Source organism: Archocentrus centrarchus, chromosome 11 (genome assembly GCF_007364275.1).
Source record: "Archocentrus centrarchus isolate MPI-CPG fArcCen1 chromosome 11, fArcCen1, whole genome shotgun sequence".
Lineage (NCBI taxonomy): Eukaryota > Metazoa > Chordata > Actinopteri > Cichliformes > Cichlidae > Archocentrus > Archocentrus centrarchus.
Genome location: NC_044356.1, coordinates 23,595,051 through 23,615,521, shown reverse-complemented (window position 1 = coordinate 23,615,521; position 20,471 = coordinate 23,595,051). Strand labels below are relative to the sequence as shown.

Genomic DNA, 20,471 nt, shown 5'->3' with positions numbered 1-20,471 from the left:
ACTTTGTGAGAGTAAGGTCATATCTCCCTCTCCCCCTCTGTTGCTCTACCTCATTCTCCTTCTGCCCTAACCAGGTATGACAGATGGATACTGGCACTATTGGAAATCGTTGCACAGTGAATCTCATAAGGCTCGAGATTTATATTCTTTTTTCCCACCACAAATCATTCTCTATTTCACCTGCTGGGGTAAGTGGGAAGATGCGGAATGAACGGAAAGAGAAACACAATGCACAAGTGTTGTGTCCTGACTCACTAGAGAAACAGAAAGACGAGTTAAGATTACATTAAGAAAAAGCCCTTTGCCTCGGAGGATAAACTTTTGACAGCATATCACGCCTTCTCCCCTTGAGCTGCTGTAACGCTGTGAAAATTACAAGGGCAACTAAAACCCCAAGGTAGAAATAAATGCCATACTTTCCCTCTGAATGATAAGAAAAATAAAATATATGCGCTAACAAAAAAAAAAAAAAAAAAAAAAACGCTCAAGGTTCAATTGTCAGCTACAGCTCAGACCGTGTCTACAACGCCATAATGAAAAAAAAAAATGTAGCAAGATCATAAAAATGGCAAACTTAACATTCCGGTCAGGCGCAGATGACATTCCGGTCAAACGCTTTACTTACAGGCAGTCCTCTCTCTCCTATCCCTGGTAATCCAGGCTCTCCAGGTTTCCCTTGCAGAGCCACTGTGTTGCCTACGTCTGTAGACAGCACTGGACACACTTCGCATGGGTCACCCTGAAGATTTAACACGAGTCAGACATACAATGTGTCGATGAGCGAGGACTCAGACAAGCACGCATAGAGATTAAGGATAGTGTTTACAAGATATACCTTTTCTCCTTTAGACCCAGGTGGTCCTCTTGGCCCCTTTGAAAACAGCAGAATCTCAGTCAAACTCTGATATATCAGCTCACAGTTCGAATCCTGTCCACTGAAAGCTCATGCATACATTACAGAACACCAGTCAATGTTTAAAAGAGTCTCTCACTGGTTCTCCAGGAAATCCATCGTCTCCTGAAGGTCCTTGATCTCCCTGCAAACACAATAGGCGTTTTACAAAAAGCTTTCTTTTTAACTTACCAGTAAAAAGCTTCCTTCCACTCAAAGTAGGGATTTGCTCATTTTTACTTGTCTTGGATGTTTCACTGTGCAGAAGGGTGTTTATTAAGATGCTGAAAGATTATTTGCAAAATGGAAAGTTTTCTCTGTTACATAAAATCCTTGTTTGCAAGAAGGATTTGCATAAAGCATTTACAGTGGAAAAGGACCTTGAACAGCCTAATGTAAGATACATTTTCTATCCAGCAGTCAAATGTTTGAAATGAACAATATTTGCATTTGTAGAGTTTTTTTTTTTTTTTTACACTAAATACTGTTTTTTAACCATCTTCAGATATTGAACCCTGGTTAGTATCATTAACATAAATTTATAAAGGTAGAAACACAAGAGTAAATAAGTAAATATAGTCACTACTTTTAAAAAAAAAAAATTCTACTCAAGTTTTTAGAGAAATCCATTCTGTTCACTTTACTACACTGCTACAGACATTGCATTTTCCATAACTTATAAGCTAACTAGAATATTTAATACTTAGGCAAACATCACAGTTTAAAGTGTTTATTAATTACATTTAGTAGCTGGTTCAGTTTCTTTGTCCATTAATTTCAGCTAACTTTGTTTGCTTAAAAAAATTGCTATTTCAGCTATCTGTATATTAAATCTGGCTAACAGTTTAACTTTATGCTAATAGGCTCAAGTGTTCATTTATTAATTAGGCTGATATTTCACTCATTTTTGGGGGGTATTTGTATTTTCTATTAAGCATTTATTCATTACTTTTAGCTAACCAGTTTAGCTAGTTAATAAGCTATTTATTTTAACCATTTTGTATAACTTTATCTTCACTGCTTGCTTACTATTAATTATTCCCCCTTCTTCACAAAAACATGCAAGTATGTTTTAAATGTATTAATTTATAATTTAGTTAATGCTAATGGTAACAGCAGTCCCTGAGATAAAAAAGATCCTTGAGTGTCACTGATTTGATTACTTCACATATTAACGCAAAAGGGGACATCTACATTATCATGACCCTAAGAGCATTATTATTACAATAATAAGTCATTTGCCAAAATTAAAGCCTACCTTTTCTCCTTTTGCACCACCCGGATCACCAGGAGGGCCCTGGGAAGAAAGAAAGAAAAAGGACATAAATCTTTTAAATGCCTTTCTTAAGATGCTTTTAGGCTTTAATCAAGAGTCTGAATCAAAAGAAAGAGTTCTGCGATGCACTTCTGAGAGCAATGGCTAAAAAAACAAACTACACTTTGGTCAAATTGAAACCATTTCTAAGATGAGACTAAGGACATTAAGATAATCAATTCAAGGATTTTGTCCAATAATTGTCTATATCATTCTCTGTTTTCCCCGACAGTTCTTTAATTAAAAAGCATACTCACTGGAGGCCCTGGTTTTCCTACCCCTGGTAGGCCTGGACGTCCTGGCTTTCCCGGCTCCCCTGCCAATCCTTCCGGACCCACCATACCGGGGACACCCTGGGAAACCATTTCAAAACGTTTCTATTAAATCCCAACTGGACTGCACGGATGCGACAGGTAATTATAGACTTAATGCAGACAGACCTTCTGTCCTTTGGGGCCAACTACACAGACTGACCCTGCTCGACCCTGGGAAATGGTGACAGACAGAAAGAGAAGTGACATCATCAGTAGCAGCTCAGAATAATCAAACAGGCCCTGCTGAAATCTATCTCCCAAGTGTCTTCATAAATTGTTAAAGACACTTGTTTTCCCTCATTTGTCTGTTTTTGTCTGGGAAACAGAACGCAGGAGAAATGTAGAGACGGTAGGATGTATCATCTTCAGTGGTGCATATGTAATATTTTCTCCTTGCCTGATTCAAGTCACATCAACAGCACATTCATATTCACAATGTCAGATGGATGGGAGACTTAAGAAAATCTATCCTCCACCAAATCCATCTGCCCACAACAAGCACTTAGCCTGGTGAACAGCTGAGTGTGAGTGCGTCTGATGCTGAAACCAGGGGGAATATCTCAGAGCACACACATGTTGTAATTTGTTCCCCAAAACTTTTCATGCGTCTACAGGATCACTGCACTGAACAGGGAAGATTAAAAGGTTTAAGTCTTCCTGAATAGACGCCTGCCTGTGTGAGAGACGAATAGCACAGTCAATGAGGCAGCATTGATTGTGCAAGCTTTGTTGCTCTAGCCTAATCTAACAGGCATTAACAGACCGACTTAACGCAATGGGAGAGAGGCGGGGGGGATAGATATCAATGGGCGGCTGAGCTTAAATAGTAATACCGTATGAGTTTACTGAATATCCGCTCTAGCTTGATAAAAGTGGCTGCATAAGTGGATGCGTGAGAGTGTATTAGTATGTTTGTGAGTGCGCGCTCATGTTTGTGCTATTGAAAATGTAGATTGAAAGCAAACCTCAAAGCAAATTTCAAGCCCGAAAGGTACTTTCGCTGATTCTAATGCTCTAACTCTAATGCAAAGGAAGTAAAAACAACAAATACAAAACACCTACATCCTTTCCTGGGGTGCCCGTCAGACCCAGTGGGCCTCTCTCTCCCTTCTGACCTTTTTCTCCCTGGAGAATGCCAGAGGGGAAAAAAGCAAGAGGTTAGACTTTAATTAGATTATCATTAAAAGGTCATATCTTTATTATTCATCACCAAAAGTTTCTTAAGCTCTTCACCTTGTACCCAGCTGCTTCGCCCCAGTTAGCAGGGGTTGCCTGTGGAGAGAGGGAATGGAGACAAGGCCCAGATCAATGACCTGGCTCTAAAGAAACTCTAAACAGCCGCACACACCACTGGAGCATAGCAAACAACACAGTGACCAGTTGGCAACCGGTAAGGACTACCAGCAGGAGCCATATGCCCCATTCACACAAACAAACAACTTGAGAAATAGGAGCATATTACAGAGGCAACAGTCCAAATGGTTCTATATGCTGCAAATTAATCAGATGCAAGTTATTGTTAAAAATCAAAATTGAATATAGAAACAGTCTCAGAGACCTGGGGCCAGCTTCACAAAGAAAGATTTTGACTATGGATTAGATCAAACTAATTCAAATTCATCTAATGCACAAAACACTTTAGACCTTGATTATCTTAAGCAGGAATGTATTATAAGAAATATTGGACCAATTAAGCCTTTTCTCAACAACAAAAATGGTGCTGTTTCAGGGATAAACAGTGGACAGGGTGACATCAGAAAGTAACATTCTACTTTGCTTACCATGTAAAAGTACTGCTTCTGGTATTTATTTTATTTATTTTCTTAAATGATGTTTCATATTTTATTGTCTTCCTTATTGTTGGGTGCTGCCAGCAGTCTGAGTACAACAAGGTAGTCAAGTCAGTCTTTATATTTGTGTAGTGGTCTGACTTTCTACAATCACTCGCGGCCATGGACTGTGAGTAGTGACCGAAAGAATGAGACTGCAGACACAAACGAGCTTCCTCCGGGGGGCTCTGGGCTCAACCTCAGAGAAAGGGTGAGGAGTTCAGTCATCCGGGAGGGGCTCAAAATAGAGCCACTGCTCCTCTGCATTGAAAGGAGCTGGTCCAGGTGGTTCAGGCATATGGCCAGGATGCCTCCTGGATTTCAGGCATGACCACCCAGGAGGAAACCCCAGGGTAGACGTAGGGACAAGATGGAGAGATTATGTCTTTCAGCTGGCTCGGGAGAATGCCTTTCTATACCTCTGTAAGAGCTGGAGGCGGTGGCTGTGGAGAGGGAGGTCTGGGTGATTCTGATTAGAATGCTGTCCCCTTGACAGCAACAACTAAGCAGTAGAAAATGGATGGATGGTCTTACTTGCTTCAGACTAATCGAGGATAAAACTCAAGACTGAACCCTCCAAAGTAGTCTAATCTATCTTTGAGAAACCGGCCCCTGCACACATACTTTCATGCAAATTCAATGACTCATTCACCTGGTAAATAAACATACAAAGCACACCATCAGTCCCACTGCATAATTAATACTGGTAAAGGATGCTGGAAAATGAGGTTTTGAATAAAGATCAAACTAAATAGCTAAGGGGTTAGCAGGGCAGTAGAAGGTGGTGCTGTAACCTGTAGCAGAATACTGGCACTCACCGACTCGCCTTTCTCTCCCTTCTGCCCCTTGGGTCCCTCTGTGCACTGAGGTTAGAGACACTTGGTTGGCATGTATAATCACAAACCACTTTTGGCCAAAATTTCAGACTCACTGTGCTGCATGCCAAATAACAAAAAAAAACAAACAAACAAACAATGCCTTTCCACGAAGCGTGGCATAGGGTGAGTGTGGCACACAATGGAAAAGTAACTTACTGGACCTGAATGGGAGCCAGAACAGTCATCACCCTGAAAATGGAGCGAGGCAGAAAAGAACAATGATGGCTTGTGGGTGATGAATAGAATCAGTGAACACTGAACAATGCGTACCACCTAGACGGTAATTGGTCAACAGCCAGCATCATATTGGACTGCAGCAACATCAAAGTGCCACAGCAGGCATGTCTAGGCACATGTGATTACATTGCTCATTCCTCTGATATTAGTCGTGCTACGCAACACACACACACACACACACACACACACACACACACACACACACACACACACACACACACACACACACACACACACACACTTTTGTGTGTCAGTATTCTCTATGGATGTCCTTCATACTCACCCGGTCGCCTTTTTCCCCTTTCAACCCAGCAACCCCGCCAAAGTTTACAACCTGCAAAATGCATAAACGCTCAGTCATCCACCAATCTAATTTTATCATTCTGACACGGTTAAATGGAAAGAAGCGGAAGTAAAGATCAGAGATCCTTACATTTTCTTCCCTATTCAGGAGTAAACACCCCCCACACTACAGACACAGAGAAAGAGAGATTTATTATTATACTGAGTTTAAAATCCACTGAAGGACCTAACGTGTCTGAATAAGAGGTAAATATTGTAGTTCCACTTGCCACCTGGTAGTGGCACTGTTGCACAAAAACAAATTGCCGCTCTACAGTATCCAGTTAGAGGGAAAGAGAGGTGGGCACACACGTACACGCACACACACACACACACACACACATCTCCCATGGGAGATGGAGATCAATAGGAATGTCTGATTCCCACAGCACAGGAGTGAGCAGACCAGCTGCTCATCACAGGAGGGCACACACACACATGCACGCACACACACGCACGCACACACACACACACACACACACACACACACACACACACACACACATGCATGCATACAAAATAAGGATTACCATTATAAATAACTGAAGCATTTTTAGCAGAAGCGAGTAATTAAAGCCAAATCCCCAGTCCTGTGTTTTTGGGAGCCTTGCCTTCATATAACAGAAGGCTTGAATATAGGCTGAAGCTGTGACTAGGCTGTGAAGAGGGCTGTAACAGCACAGAGACAATGTGTAACTCTCCCACTTCTCTTTTCTTTTTTTCCACCCTCACTCACTCTTACCAGCTACAAATCTATCAATGGCTGGCTAGACCAGCTGCAGTGACGCGTCACTCTTTCCAAGCTCTTTTCTGTGATCGTGGGCTTAGTCAAGACCTCTTACACGTCTACTTAAACCCTCAGCAGCCTGGTTTTTGTTGTTTATTCTCCACATTTCTCAAATTTGGAAAGAAAAAAGTAAGAGCATAATTTATCTGTGCTTTATGAAACTGTACTAAATATTACTTTAATTCAGCTCACTTTTCTGTCCCTACTGCTAGCAATTAAAATTTAGACTAGTTTCTTAATTTACATCATATCCAAAACAACACAATGCTCTGAAAACTTGTCATTTGGTTTTGCATTTATACTGTTATGCTGAGCACTGTGACTTCTAGTATGCACATAATTGAATGAGCTTGTTGGCAGTACAATTAATGGAATCTAGGTAACAAAAAATATTACTGAAAAGGTCAACACATAACACACCTTACAGACAAAGCCAGTGTTGATTACTTACATTGCTCATGTAATGCTACAGATTAATTTCCCAGTTGAAGTTATCAGTTATTTAGCTGCTTTTTTTTCAAATAAGCAGTCAGCTACTGTTCCTTTTGTTTGCCAAGATACAAAAAAAAAAAAAAATCCCTGACGCATCTGTTTCTGCCTCCCTCCAACTCCCTGGCATGCAGCTGTGTACTTGTGGAACATATCCAATCCTGTGCCAGTCAGTCAGCTAACATGTTGGCAGAGAGGGCAGATTTTACACTGTGTAAGAATCCACATTACTGCATGCAGAGTTGATAATAAGTGTTTGCTAGCTGCTATACGGCACTCTATTTCACATTTTGAAGATGCACGTGGAGGCTAAGCACACTTTTGGCGTGGCCCATTGAGAAAGTAATTGAAGTCGGTGCTACAGCTCAGAAACCGCAATGGCTAGTTCTTAACCAAACATGCCACTTAAAGGAAAATTAGCAAGTTCGTTGCATGTTGTGTGGTGGGAAACTACCAGTATCATCTCACTATGCAATAAGATCAAGTCAATACACTCAAAGGTGAATGTACAGTAGACTACACACCCTGTGGACAATATAACCAACATACTTAAACTAAATGTGTTAACTGTGCATAATATAAAAAGCAAATAAAAACAGAATGCAGTGATTTGCAAATTTCATAAAACCATATTTCACATATTGAACAATTTGGGAATAATGTTCCTCAGTGTAAAATTGCAAAGGCTTTGAACATCTTATCATCTACAGTACATAGTATCATCAAAAGATTCAAAGAATCTGGAGAAATCTCAGTGCGCAAAGGACAAGGTAGAAAATCAATACTGGATGCCTATGATCTTTAGGCACGCAGGTGGCGCTGCATTAAAAACTGGCATGGAAATCTCTGCATGGGCTCAGGAACACTTCCTGAAACTGCTGTGCAGTTCGTCGTTCCGTCCACAAATAAAGGTTAAAGCTCTATTATGCAAAGAAGCCATTGGTGAACATGACCCATGCTGCAGTTTCCTCTGGACCGATGCTCATTTAAAATGGACTGAGGCAAAGTGGTAAACTGTTCTATGGTCAGACAAATCAAAAATCAAATCAAGCTTGTTATCAGCACTCAGTTCAAAAGCCTGCATCTCTGATGGTATGGAGCTGCATTAGTTCCTATGGAATTGGCAACTTGCTCATCTGGAAAGACACCATCAGTGCTGAAAGATTTCAGAGCAACATATGCTACCACCCAGACAACATTTTTTTTTCAGTGAAGGCCTTGCATATTTCAGCAAGATAATGTTAAATCGCATACAACATGGCTTCGTAGCAGAAGAGACTGGGAGCTGAACAGGCCTAGATTTTTTCTTAAAATTGTACATTTTCTCAGTTTAAACTAGGGATGGCACGATACCACTTTTTTATGTCCGATACCGATATTTTACATTTGGATATCGGCCGATACCGATATAAATCCGATATTTAAAATTGATCCAGGCATTTAAAAACATTAAAAAAATTGTTTTTAAAAAGAAGGCAACAGTCTCTCACACAACAAAATCAAAGTCTTTTAGTTGTCTCACATACAAGACTAAGGACCAGGGAGGGCAGAGCTTTTTAGGCAGTGGCACCAATGCTCTGGAACTGTTTACCACTCCAGCTCCATTTAGCTGACTCTGTGGCATCCTTTAAAAAATAGTTAAAAATTTTTCTGTTTAACCAGGCTTTCTGGTTTCTGACTTTATTTTTATTCTTTTTCTTTTAATACGGTAATGTTATTATGTTTTTAACATAGTGTTTTCTGGGGGTGGGGGGTGATATTGTGTTTTAATTATTGTACAGCGCTTTTCTGTCTGTGAAAAATGCTATATAAATAAACTTTACTTACAACAATAACTATCGCCTGAATCCTGTTGCTTCTGTGTGAGAAGGTGATGCTTATGGCATGTTGCAAATTTCATTAGGGCTGCAACTATCGATTATTTTAGCAATTGTGTATTCTGTTTATATTGATTACCCAAGTAACTGGATAAGAAATACTTTTTTCATATTAACAGTTCATCTGCATATTTTAACTTCCGTACTACAGTTTTTCCCTGTGTTAAACAAACAGGGTGGATGGAGCAGCTACAAAGTTCTCTTTTCTTCACTTACTGATCAGGTGGTTGATGAAGGACCTCCAGCTGTTTCCCAGTAAAGGTTTAATGGAGGTTACAGGGACGAAAAGGCTTCTTTTGGACACTAGAAAAACATTTCCTTCTGCTCCATCTGAGCGCGCCGGCTCCGCCTCTTTCCGCTTGTGCAGACAGACTGCACGTAAATCAGCTGACTGCTGCTATTGCGTCATCAGTGTTCACGTGAAAAACTAGGGGCTGCGTGAGCGCAGTCTTGTAATGCTTTATATTTACAAGCATTCTCCTAAATACGTTTCTACTGCAGGTCTATATTTAGTCACAAATCAGGGATTAAAGTATCAAAAATATTTTGACGGGGAAGGGGTCCTTCCGGTACCGGACGGTCACTAGTGCTAATAGCTGTGCTCGCTAGCAGTATGTCCGGGAGCTGAAGTAGAGAAAAAAATAACAGCTGATTCTCAGCACAGCGAGCACAACACACAAACAAGGCAGAGAGCGGTGGAGGCGGAAAAACATGTCAGCGATGATCGCTCAGTGTCAAAGGGAATCCGTCGCAACGACGGAGGATCTGAGGGGGTTGATTTCTAACTCCTGATCCCCACTCCATTCCAGTAGGTGGCAGTAATGCAGCTCTAAGCTGGTTTGGTCAAACCCACAAGAAGAAGAAGATGACTGAGCCCTGTAATGAAGCTAATGTGAGCGAAACGTTATTAAATGTATCGGATTACATTTTTTTATTTCTTTCCGATTTCCGATCCAGTAATTTAGGCCAGTATCGGACCGATACTGAATATCGGATCGGCGCATCCCTAGTTTAAACACTTGATATGTTATCTGTATTCTACTGTGAATAAAATATGGGTTAATAAGATTTGCAAATCATTGTTTTCTGTTTCTTTCATTGCATCCCAACCTTTTTGGAATTGGGGTTGTTCTCTAATGAGTTATTTACTGCAAAAGGTAATGACATGAGTGTCTTGTATTTCAACAGCTACTTTAAAAAGTAAGTTAACAAAACAGTGCATGGGGCAACATTAGCATTACTTTACTGTCACGGTTCTTCATTCCTGTTGTCCTCGTACCTCTGTGTTGGTCTCTGCCAACCTTTGGCTCATAATACCTCATTCTTTAGCTGCCAAAGGTTCATTTATGTTCACCAACTTATGGCAAACTTTGCCTTATAGCTAAAAAGCTCTGGATAAGTGGGCAATAATTTCAAGTGGAGAAACAACTCCCACTCACTGTCCAATTACTTGCATACAAACTTTATTGGAAGTACAATGTTTTGGCCCTTAGACCTTTGTCAAGTATTTGAGAGACTATGAAAATGCCAGATAGATATTGTCAGCACTTCCTCGGGTGAGGCCATAAAGTCGAATTTCCAGTAGAGTTAAGTATTAGAAGTAAACGTACAGTACACAGGCATTCTCTCTTTTGTTGTCTATGAATCCTTCCTCCTACGCACCTGTTTTGAAGAAACTGTGTGTATGAGCCATTCTGTCAAGATATGCTGTCATTTTGCCCACCGCTTATGTAAAAATGGTGACTAGGGCCACTATGTACTGGGATGGTTTTTCACAATAACCCTCCCAGTACAAAGTTTCAAAATCTTGCACAAAATACACTCCTTTTTTTGCCATTCCCATCCCAAAACAAAGGCTCTTAAACTACATTATGCACGCCAGCAGAGATCATAATCTATGAGCTTAAACATCTGAGAACACAGGGACCAACATTCTGTCAGGGAGCCTTAATGGTACCACTTTTTGGCATTCCCTCTCTCCATCTGCCAGGTCTCGAGCCAGCGCACCACCAATGCAAATCTATGAGTGTAAACAAAAATTCTTATTCTCTCCTGTAATGCAATTCTCTGAATTACTGTAGTGCATTACAACTTTCACTGACAAATCTTGAAAAAACAGGAAACAAAGGAAGCTGAAGCTTGGATTTTACTCCTACAATAACCTTTTGTGGAATCCTGCAGATTGGAGATGCCAATGACTAATATATCCAAGAAAGCACCAGTATAATAGGAACCAACTATAAAAGAATAAATGGAGAAGATTGACGGCAAGACAGCGATGAAAATTAGTTTCTAACTGACCTTTGGGATTGTGCAGCAGAAGTCAAATCAACCCCTTATTCAGATCATTTATGACAATAATCATACTAATTTATAAGCCTGCTTGGTGCATTTGTTGGCATTGGTGATGCATAATATCTCCTTGTTTTATCAATGGATTCCTATGGGTAGTATGACTCTTTTTACTTTGAATAAAACAGATGCCTGTATAATTTGACCAAATTACATTCGTAGCACAAACGAAAAAGTCACTTTTGTTTCTGTGAAAGTGTGTGTGTGCCCCGAGTGGCAGGGCAAGCTGCGTGTTCCAACCCAGGTAATAACCTACATTGAGGAAGTCAGTGGAGGCAGCAGCCTGCATTAGTAAGCACACACTGGAGCAACATAATGAAGCGTCTGGAGTTTTGTATTCTATTTGTGAACAGAACATGCCTATTGTAGGTGAATGACAAAATTAATAGGCAGAAGCAACTCCCAACTGAGACCGAGCGAATAATGAGGTGTAAATCAGTCTTCAGTCAGTCAGCAAGCTGAGAATCTGTGGAGGCAGGAGGAAACAGTCCCATGCACAACAGACATATATGCAACCCACACACACACACACACACACACACATACAGCCTGCATATTATTTTCAGGCTTGTTGAAAGTCTTGTATTCTATGCATATGGTTGATATTTCCAGATCATATTGCAGAATGCACTGGGGTTAAAGGAATGGTACTTCCTGTGCTGCCAATCCATTTGCAGCAATTCTTCCCTAACCTGCATTTTTTTGTTTTTTTTAAATGAAAGCCTAATAAAGCCAGAGTACAAATCCAGAACATGTCGGCTTCACTTTTTGAACCCAGGACTCTCTTCCGTTGAGGCGACCATCTTATGCAACAAGTCCACAGTGTCATTAGAAATTCAATACTGTAAAACCATAAAACCACATGTGCTCTGTGCGTATGCGAGGCTTACTTTTTCTGCAAGATCCTTGGATGCAAAAATCTCCTGTTGGCAGAAGGAAAGAAAAGAAAAGAAATGTAAGGCTATATTTGAGCATGGACATAATATTATGACCATTTTTTCACATTAATCTGGCTTCTGACTGGGTTAGCTAATGGGTTAGACATACTGACTCAAACAGATCAGAAGGTCTTTCACAGAAATATTATTTATTCTGTTTGTTTTCATTTTGGCATTGCTGTGTCAACATCTGTACTAGAGTCTGATTTCGTTCTCTAATCTACTTTATCAACATTTGTATGTTCCTAGTCCCCTTTAATTGCTGTGCTCTGCTGCTGTTAGTGGCCAAATCTTGATGTCCTCAGAAGTCGCGGGAATCTACATTATATGACATTTTTGGCATAGAGAAGCGGCTGTTTTCCTATTACTTGTGCAGTGCATCCCCTTAAATTTGTGTTGCCATTACAATTCATTGCATCAGAAGAAGAACAAAGGAAGATGGAATAAAGGCCATCTTGGTTGCGCACACGGGTCATTAGCCTTTATTCTTTATTTTTGTTTTTTCTGAAAAGAAAAAAGAGATGAAAGAAGATGAGTAGAGAGAGAAAGCAAATGCTGTAACTCAGGAGCCTCGGGGTAAGTAAAGAGATGGACCCTGCTTTGCACTGTAAAAAAAAAAAAAAACAGAAAAAAAATCAGACAAAATAAATAAATAAGTAAAAACAGTCAACAATGACAAGGATTGAGGAAGCCCAGAATGTTGAGCGGAGACAAAAAAGTTGGAAAGTTAGGAGGAGATCAATAAGGAGGAGTGTCAGGATAGGGCAGAAGGGAGAAGTCATTTTTACAGCTGGTGTTGGACCTAATCATAAAAAGTCTAGTAGATACACAACGGGGCTCTGGAAACAAGACAAAGGAATTTTGGGCCTCTTGAGGAGTAGATGACCTTTCATGGGAGCTGGACTGAAAGCAAGAAAAAAAAAACGTGTCCAGTGTTCAGAGGTGAGGAAGAATGAGGGGGACATTTGTTATACCTCAGGAAGGTAATCTGCACAGACCCAAACAATGGTACATACACACACACGTACATTAATTGGTGATTTTGCATTTGGCCTATCGGTATATGAATATGTGGAAGTTATCCAATTCAAGTTTTACATATCAGGACATAATCAAAAAAAATGAAGTGGTCCTTACCAGGTCTTAAAGTTGGATCAATACAATTATTTATTTAACACAAATTAAGCCAAAATGCAGAAGCGCTACGAAGAACTAAGGCCACTCTCACTGCTTCCACAACAATGAAGAAGGTAAGTAGCAGTCAGGTGCTACTAATCAAATCCACTTGATTAATTGATCATCAGAAAGTGTGAGCACCTCTATAAAAGCAGTGATTTTGGCAGTTTGCTGCTCTGGAGCATTCAGGAGTGTGTTAACACGATGCCAATAACCTTAGAAAAGCAACCATTGCTGCCTTTGAAGGGTTATGAGGCCATTCGTGTTTCTAAAATAGAGCGTAGAGCGTTCCAGCAAATTCACCCCAAAGTCAGACAATGCTCAACAAAACTGCAAAAACCAAAAAGCTACATCTCAGACTCTACAGGCCTTAGTTAACATGTCAAATGTTAAAGTTCATGATAGTGAAGTTAGAAAAATACTAAACAAGTAAGGCTTTTTTGGAAGAGTTGCCAAGAGAAAGCCTCTTCTTGCTTTAAAGAACATGGCAACACAGCTGAGGTTTACAAAGTAGCATCTGAACATACCACAACACTTCTGGAACAATGTCCCTCGGACAGATGAGACCAAAATGGGCACGTCTGGCCATAATGTACAGCGCCACAAAAACCAAACACAGCATATCAACACAAACACCTCATACCAGCTGTCAAGCACAGCGGTGGATGGGTGATGATTTGGGCTTGTTTTGCAGCAACAGGATGTGGGCACCTTGTAGTCATTGAGTCAACCAGGAACTCTTCTGTGTACCAAAGTATTCTAGAGTCAACGTCCATCTCTGTGGCAGCTAAAGCTTGATTGAGATTGGGTTATGCAATAGGACAGTGATCCCAAGCACAGCAGCAAATCAACAACAGAATGGCTGAAAAGGAAAAGAATCAAGGTGCTGCAATGGCCCAAAGTCCAGACTTCAACCTGACTGAGATGCTCTTAAGAGAGCTGTGCATAAATGAATGCCCACAAACCTCAATGAACTGAAGCAACATTGTAAAGAGGAGTGGGCTAAAATTCCTCCACAGCAATGTGAGAGACTGATAAAGTCATACAGACAATGATTACTTCAAATTATTGCTGGTACTGAATGAAATATTCAATGCATGGCTTGTCCAAGTCCATACATTAGAATGCATCTTTAATGATGCATTCTAATGTATGGACTTGGACAAGCCATGCATTGAATATTTAATTCCACATACTAGAGGAGTTGGAGCAAGTATTTGCATGCATCAGACATGACGTAGGGAAGGGATAGAATGTTTCCAACTTTAAAGCAGCAGTTTTGCTTAAATAAATACATAAATAATCGATCCTTACATTGCTAAGCTGTTTCTTTCAGTAGCTTTATATTTATTGTATAATTATGAGGATTATTATGCCTCTTATCAAACCACCTTAAGAAAGCAACATGTTACCAAAAAGTGCCAAGTGACATACTGTACTGTAGGTTTGCATGTGTCTCTGGAACCACAGTATCACCTCTAAAACAACTTCCATGTTTAGAATTGGCACATTTAAAGAAGGCTATTTACACAGCGAAAAGAAAGGAATCCATACCTACAGAAGCCGTATTTCTCCAAGAGTCCACAACATTCCACATTTGCTGAGTTTAATTTGCTGTCTCTTTGTTAATCTCAGTTTAACGATTGCTCTGCTACGCATCAATAACATCTGGCTGACACGCTGGAATCTTGGATTTCACAGTTCATTTATTGTATACAAAAGTAGCATAGAGAGAAAAAAAACAGAAATTCCACTCTATGCATGCTATGTGTAAAAAAGAGAATGGGTACAGAAGAGATAAAAATAAGTGAAATGAGGGCAGAAATGTGTTGCCTGAGAGCCTCGCAACATTATTAGGACAAAAACATAAAAGTCTAATAAAGACTACATGCTGTGTTACTCATATAAAAACAGTCAGTCTACAAGAACAGAAAATGGAGGCGAAGGCGTGACAGAGTGACAGGTGAGGGAAACGTGGAGCGAGATGAAATTCCTGAGTCTGACTGGAACCATCTATGGGACTGATTACTGTCTTGAAGTCTGACAGAATTTGAAGTTAGTACCCCACAAGACAAACTCCAGGTCCTAATGAAACAATAATTGGATATAGATCCTATTAATACGAATAATAAAAGAGGCAGCTGTGAAAAGAAAAAAAATGAATCGACTTTCTGTTACTGGAAGAACTTCCACATATCAGATGATATTAAAACAACAATAAATCAATAACATCATGAAAATTCATGGAAAAAAACAGCTCCCATGTGTTGCATAAGACTCTATTCATCATGCATTTTACACTGCTCACAGACACTTTGAACAATTGCTACCAGCAGACTTTACTGAACAGAAGTCATAGAAAACTACAAAATGATAAAGACTACCGCAGAGTAGAAAACATGTTGTCCATGGTTGAGCTTCAACGGAGAGCAACAAAGCCATTTGGTACAAGTCCTGCTGGCCAGTGTTTGCTTGCCAGTAGGAGCATCTCAGACAGCTCAAACTGCCTGAAGAACAAAAGCTGTAGCCAAGTGCATGTCTGTGTTTGCCTGTGTTATGTCTATGCCTGATGGGATGGCGGTGTGTGAGATAACTCACTGTCCAAGAGACAAGGGTTTGGTATTTTCCCCTTTTATTTTGTTGCTCGAGTAAAGTGCTTGTCACTGATATTGGAATTACTTGAGCATAAGAAGTGAATCTGCAGTGAATGGTAATTGCTGTATGTGTGTGTCTGTTCATAGTTTTTACATGCCATCAAATCATTACACTAATATCCACCTGGAGGGCAAAACAAGGCTTACTGACTCTGCCATAGCTCTCCAGTAGCCAAATCGCATACACACACCCGTGTTGTCAGCAGTGGGTGATTTAATCCGACACTTTAAATAAGTTACGATTAGATGCATTACACAGAAAGCTGTGTTAAATAAACCAAAATATTGCCACCCAGGCACTAATGTGGACTGCTGTGGCTCTAAAACTAACTGAGCTAGCAAACGTTAGCCCGTTAGCTCTTTCCTTTGCTTTGACAATAAGAATTTATCATCTTTTACCTCCCAAACAAAAGCTTTTTTTTACCCATCCAGATGGAAAAATGTACTTCTGGGCACTATTGTGCACAGGTTGGCGCGTGAGGGAAGAAATCCTCTGCATGATAAAAGGCAAACATCATTCAAGTGGACTTCTGGCAGGAACTTGTTGTTTTTAGTGGCTCAAAGACTGCGTAGGGTTTTTTTTTTTGCTTTTTCTTCTTCTGTGAGGTGATTTGTGATCTGAAACGGATCTATAATGGCCAGGCTTGTGCTGCAGTTCTGTGATCATATGTTTTAACCTCGTTATTTTTATCTCTAAGCAGATAGAATCGTCTTGCTTTGTGTTTGTGCATCCGTAGTCTGATTTACCTGATTGAACGTGCCGTCCAACAGGTCGTTTTCAGCAGCCCGACGGCTCTTGGGAGCATCAGGAGGGCACTGCGAGAGAGCAGAGACAGGATTTAGGGCTCGAAAGTCAATATTCTGCTTTGGGTAGGATGTAAAATCTGGTTAAAAACACATTTTACTGACTTTAAGCGGTGAGCAATTTTCTGGGATATGTTATGACATAAAACAACATACTAGTGACTTTGACTTTGTGCTTTTAGACATAACCTGCTCTCTTTCAGCCGTATTTCAAGACACTATAACCTTCATGGGTGTGTATCTACAAATAATATGTGCACACTTGCGCCTCCACTTCTCATTTCAAATTTAAACGCAGCTTGGAGGAGGCCCTGCAGCACACACGCCTTGAGCAAAGGAGAAGAGTTTTCGTCTTCAAACCCTCTAATCAATTTTACAGGATCCAGTCCCTCCTCCAGAGGCCTCTGCATTTTCAAACTTCTGAAGGAGCTTCTCACCTTGTTTGTATCCCTCTCCTGAATTCATCTGGTAATGAAAAAGCCACATATGCATGCACACAATGACACGTAAGCACAGACACCCTGGAGAATTCCTACAAAAAGTTAGATGAGTTCAGAAAATACCTTCAGCTTAAAAATAAACTCAAGAACTGGCTGTTTGCAATTCTTCCCATGAACAATTGCTTGCTCAACACACTGGTGCAGTGTTTTCAGTCCAATGAATCTGTTTTCTATTTGATAAGGTGTTTGTCTGAAGTTTGCAAACAATAACTGCACAAAAATACAGAAGAAAAGAGGTAGACGGGCAAGAGAAAGACAGAACTATAAAGACAATGAAACAGTACACAGGAGGGTTTTTGGAAGGAGCGAGCGGGAACGTTATTGTTCAAATAAGGCTTTTAGTTACGCCTAAGGAGTTAATAATACTGGAAAATTGCAGTTTATGTGACAAAATTCCAAACAGCCAAATTAAACTTCAGTTGATTTGTATAGCAACAGCAAAGTTTCTGGAGAATATTTATTAATTAAGGCAATAATCTTAGTCAAATAACTGACTTAGTCCTATAAAAATAAGGGCTTCCTGCATACCACAGTCTGCAGCCAAGTTTTTTGTTTTATTTTTTCCCCCTTTCTGACCACCTAAAATGAGTGGAGAAAAAAAAACCCAGCAGAATGCATTATAAAGACAAAGCATTGCTGATTAACAAAAAAAAAAAAAGCCTCAAGAGCAAATACAGAGACTTTTTTATGGTGTTTAATTTGGGTAATGCACACTCAGCTTTTCCTGCAGCTGTTTAACAGTGAAAGCCATCCAACAGATTACTTTTACTGTCATGGAGCTGCGACAAGTGCTGAGTTACAGTCACTGGGGTCCGTGCTCCACGTTTACATTCAGACAAGTTAAAAAAGAACACTATTTTTTTTTGCGGCAGGTGCCTTTTGACTGAAGTTAAGGTTTAAATAAGACAAAACTCTCAAACTCTGAGCTGGAAAGTCACAGCAAACATCTTCCCACACTCAGACACACACGCTCCCTTTATCCCATGTAGAGACTAGAGCTATGTCAATAGTTTGAGGGTGCCCTCGGGACCAACTCTTAGCTGTCTTAAGAGGTTCAAACCCCTCGTTGGGAAACATTAAGACTACTAGGGAATCCTTGGGAAAGTTAGCAAATCCCTACCAGTTCCATCAACAATGAACAATGTGACAACTTTGGACAGTCAAACACCCAAATCAGAAAGCACTTGGTGACGGTGGAAAAGAAGAACTCCCTTTAAACAGGAGGTGACCTAGTCCTCTGCTGCAACTAGTTATGGTCTTTTAGGGGAAAGAAGATACAGAATGCAGAGAGATGATGAACAACAAACACAGTCAAACACAACTATACAATTTGTCAGGCAACTAGCATTGACTGATTCCAGATAAGTAACATCTCCAAACAGGCTTAGATGTTAAATCTGATTTATTTAGTCTCCACCACAGGTTAATAGAAGATTATGTGCTGGAATGTCAGTAGATTTTTTTGTTTGTTTGTTTTCCTACCGAGTCAGCCTAGCTCTTTTGTGTGCTAAGTAGCTCTTCTATGTGCTAAGCTAAGGTAATTGCCTGTATGCTGTAAGTTGAGATAAACCACGCAGACACACCAACTGATCTTGGCATCTTCCTCTCCACTAGAAAGCAAAGGTGAACTTTTTGTTTAAACTCATTGCTATTCGTCTGCTCCAGACAAAGTCTTAGTTATTCTTAATGACAGTTAGTAAGTGTTTTCATTCTTACCCGTGCCCCAGGTATCTCACAGCAGGCCTCTTGAATGGCAAGTGAGGGGTCACAATATAGCATCGCCTGCTGAATGTCCATCTGCAAAAGAGAAAGAAAGAGGGAGAGGGAGGATGGTAAATACAGTATATCTGATCTGGCTAGGAGTGCTCTGCTTTGTTTGTTTTATAAAGAACATCAAGTGTAAATGAGGCAATAAACAAGGTGGAGAGTCAATTAATTTCTCATTAATGTAAAGCAATGGAAAATCACTTCATCAGGTGGTTCATGTGTATGTGGCTGTGTGAGTGCATGCATGTGCCACCCAACTAACAAAAGAGGTCTTCTGCTTTCTAAATAGGCCAGTTAACTGATCATTAAATTAAGCGTCTGGATTACTGTATCTATTTGGTGTTAACAGTCTTAGTTCACTACATATATTCTCTTAGGTAGTCTCTCACATTTTTAAATCAGGACTCACTGAGACTGTCTTAAAGAAATCAGAACCTTGTGGGCATACCCTATAGTCTGAAACACATGCACATACATACAAATATAAGCATACAAATCAACACATGGAGAGGCTGAATGATTTCAGTTCAAAGGGCTTTCCGGGAAGATGGTTGGGAATGTACTTTTTCCTGGATAAATGCTTCTATAGAGTGGTAAAATTCTAAATGTCAGGGGTCTACTGTGTTATATTACACAACTGTGCACTAAGATGCCCTCATCTATGGCACTGATCTCATTCATAACACTTCTGAAACAGTTTGTTCTTCATACAGAGAGACTAAAGGTCACCATATGCTCAAATAGTAACTTGAGATGGCATTTACATTGCAAACCTTAATCTTACTCAAAAGCTCTTCAACAGTCAAGATGGTGAAGTCAAGCACGGCATATTTCTTTGAATTTTACACGGAGCCTAATGTCTTTCTTTTTTTCCCAGTGGATACTTTTTTGAAGCATGGAATGGCCTTTGGGCTTTGCTTGCATTTGTATTGAAAACTTTAGGGGAAAAAAATTTAAATAAATTCAACTTTTTATCAATACATTCTTTAAACAAGACATGATCATTTTTTGGAAAAAAAACCCAATTTATAGCACTGAAACACACTCAGTACACTCAAAGGGACAACAGCAGACTCTGGTTACTGGTCTGTTTTAATCTGGCTTCGAGTGCTGTTGACCATTTTGTTTTAATCAGTGTGTTGGCAGCAGATTGCACTGCTCTCAATTTCTTTTGCACCCACCTTTGTGAAAGAAGCTTCACTGCTGAAATTGGGAGCACCTAAGTCAGGCCAAAAAGAAAAAAAAGATCACGTTGCTCCATTTTCTGCATATTTGTACTGAAGAGTTTTAGGACTGATTTTAAAATGCAGCTAACACTTT

At 40.0% G+C, this 20,471-nt stretch overlaps 1 protein-coding gene across 5 annotated transcripts in view; it reads right to left on the bottom strand.

Moving 5' to 3' along the window:
• col16a1 (collagen, type XVI, alpha 1) overlaps positions 1 to 20,471 on the bottom strand; it is an 82,358-nt gene that overhangs the window by 36,473 nt on the left and 25,414 nt on the right. For 4 of the 5 annotated variants that reach the window (XM_030740518.1, XM_030740521.1, XM_030740520.1 and 1 more), the window contains exons 7-21: positions 19,101 to 19,181; positions 16,828 to 16,896; positions 12,203 to 12,235; positions 5,899 to 5,934; positions 5,749 to 5,799; positions 5,385 to 5,417; positions 5,169 to 5,213; positions 3,755 to 3,793; positions 3,584 to 3,646; positions 2,648 to 2,692; positions 2,465 to 2,560; positions 2,151 to 2,189; positions 993 to 1,037; positions 836 to 871; positions 626 to 739 (exon numbers count right to left, since the gene is read on the bottom strand). In XM_030740518.1, the coding sequence (XP_030596378.1) occupies positions 626 to 739; positions 836 to 871; positions 993 to 1,037; positions 2,151 to 2,189; positions 2,465 to 2,560; positions 2,648 to 2,692; positions 3,584 to 3,646; positions 3,755 to 3,793; positions 5,169 to 5,213; positions 5,385 to 5,417; positions 5,749 to 5,799; positions 5,899 to 5,934; positions 12,203 to 12,235; positions 16,828 to 16,896; positions 19,101 to 19,181 (825 nt within the window). The remainder of the gene's footprint in view (positions 1 to 625; positions 740 to 835; positions 872 to 992; positions 1,038 to 2,150; positions 2,190 to 2,464; positions 2,561 to 2,647; positions 2,693 to 3,583; positions 3,647 to 3,754; positions 3,794 to 5,168; positions 5,214 to 5,384; positions 5,418 to 5,748; positions 5,800 to 5,898; positions 5,935 to 12,202; positions 12,236 to 16,827; positions 16,897 to 19,100; positions 19,182 to 20,471) is intronic. The other variant, XM_030740519.1, reaches the window with a different exon arrangement.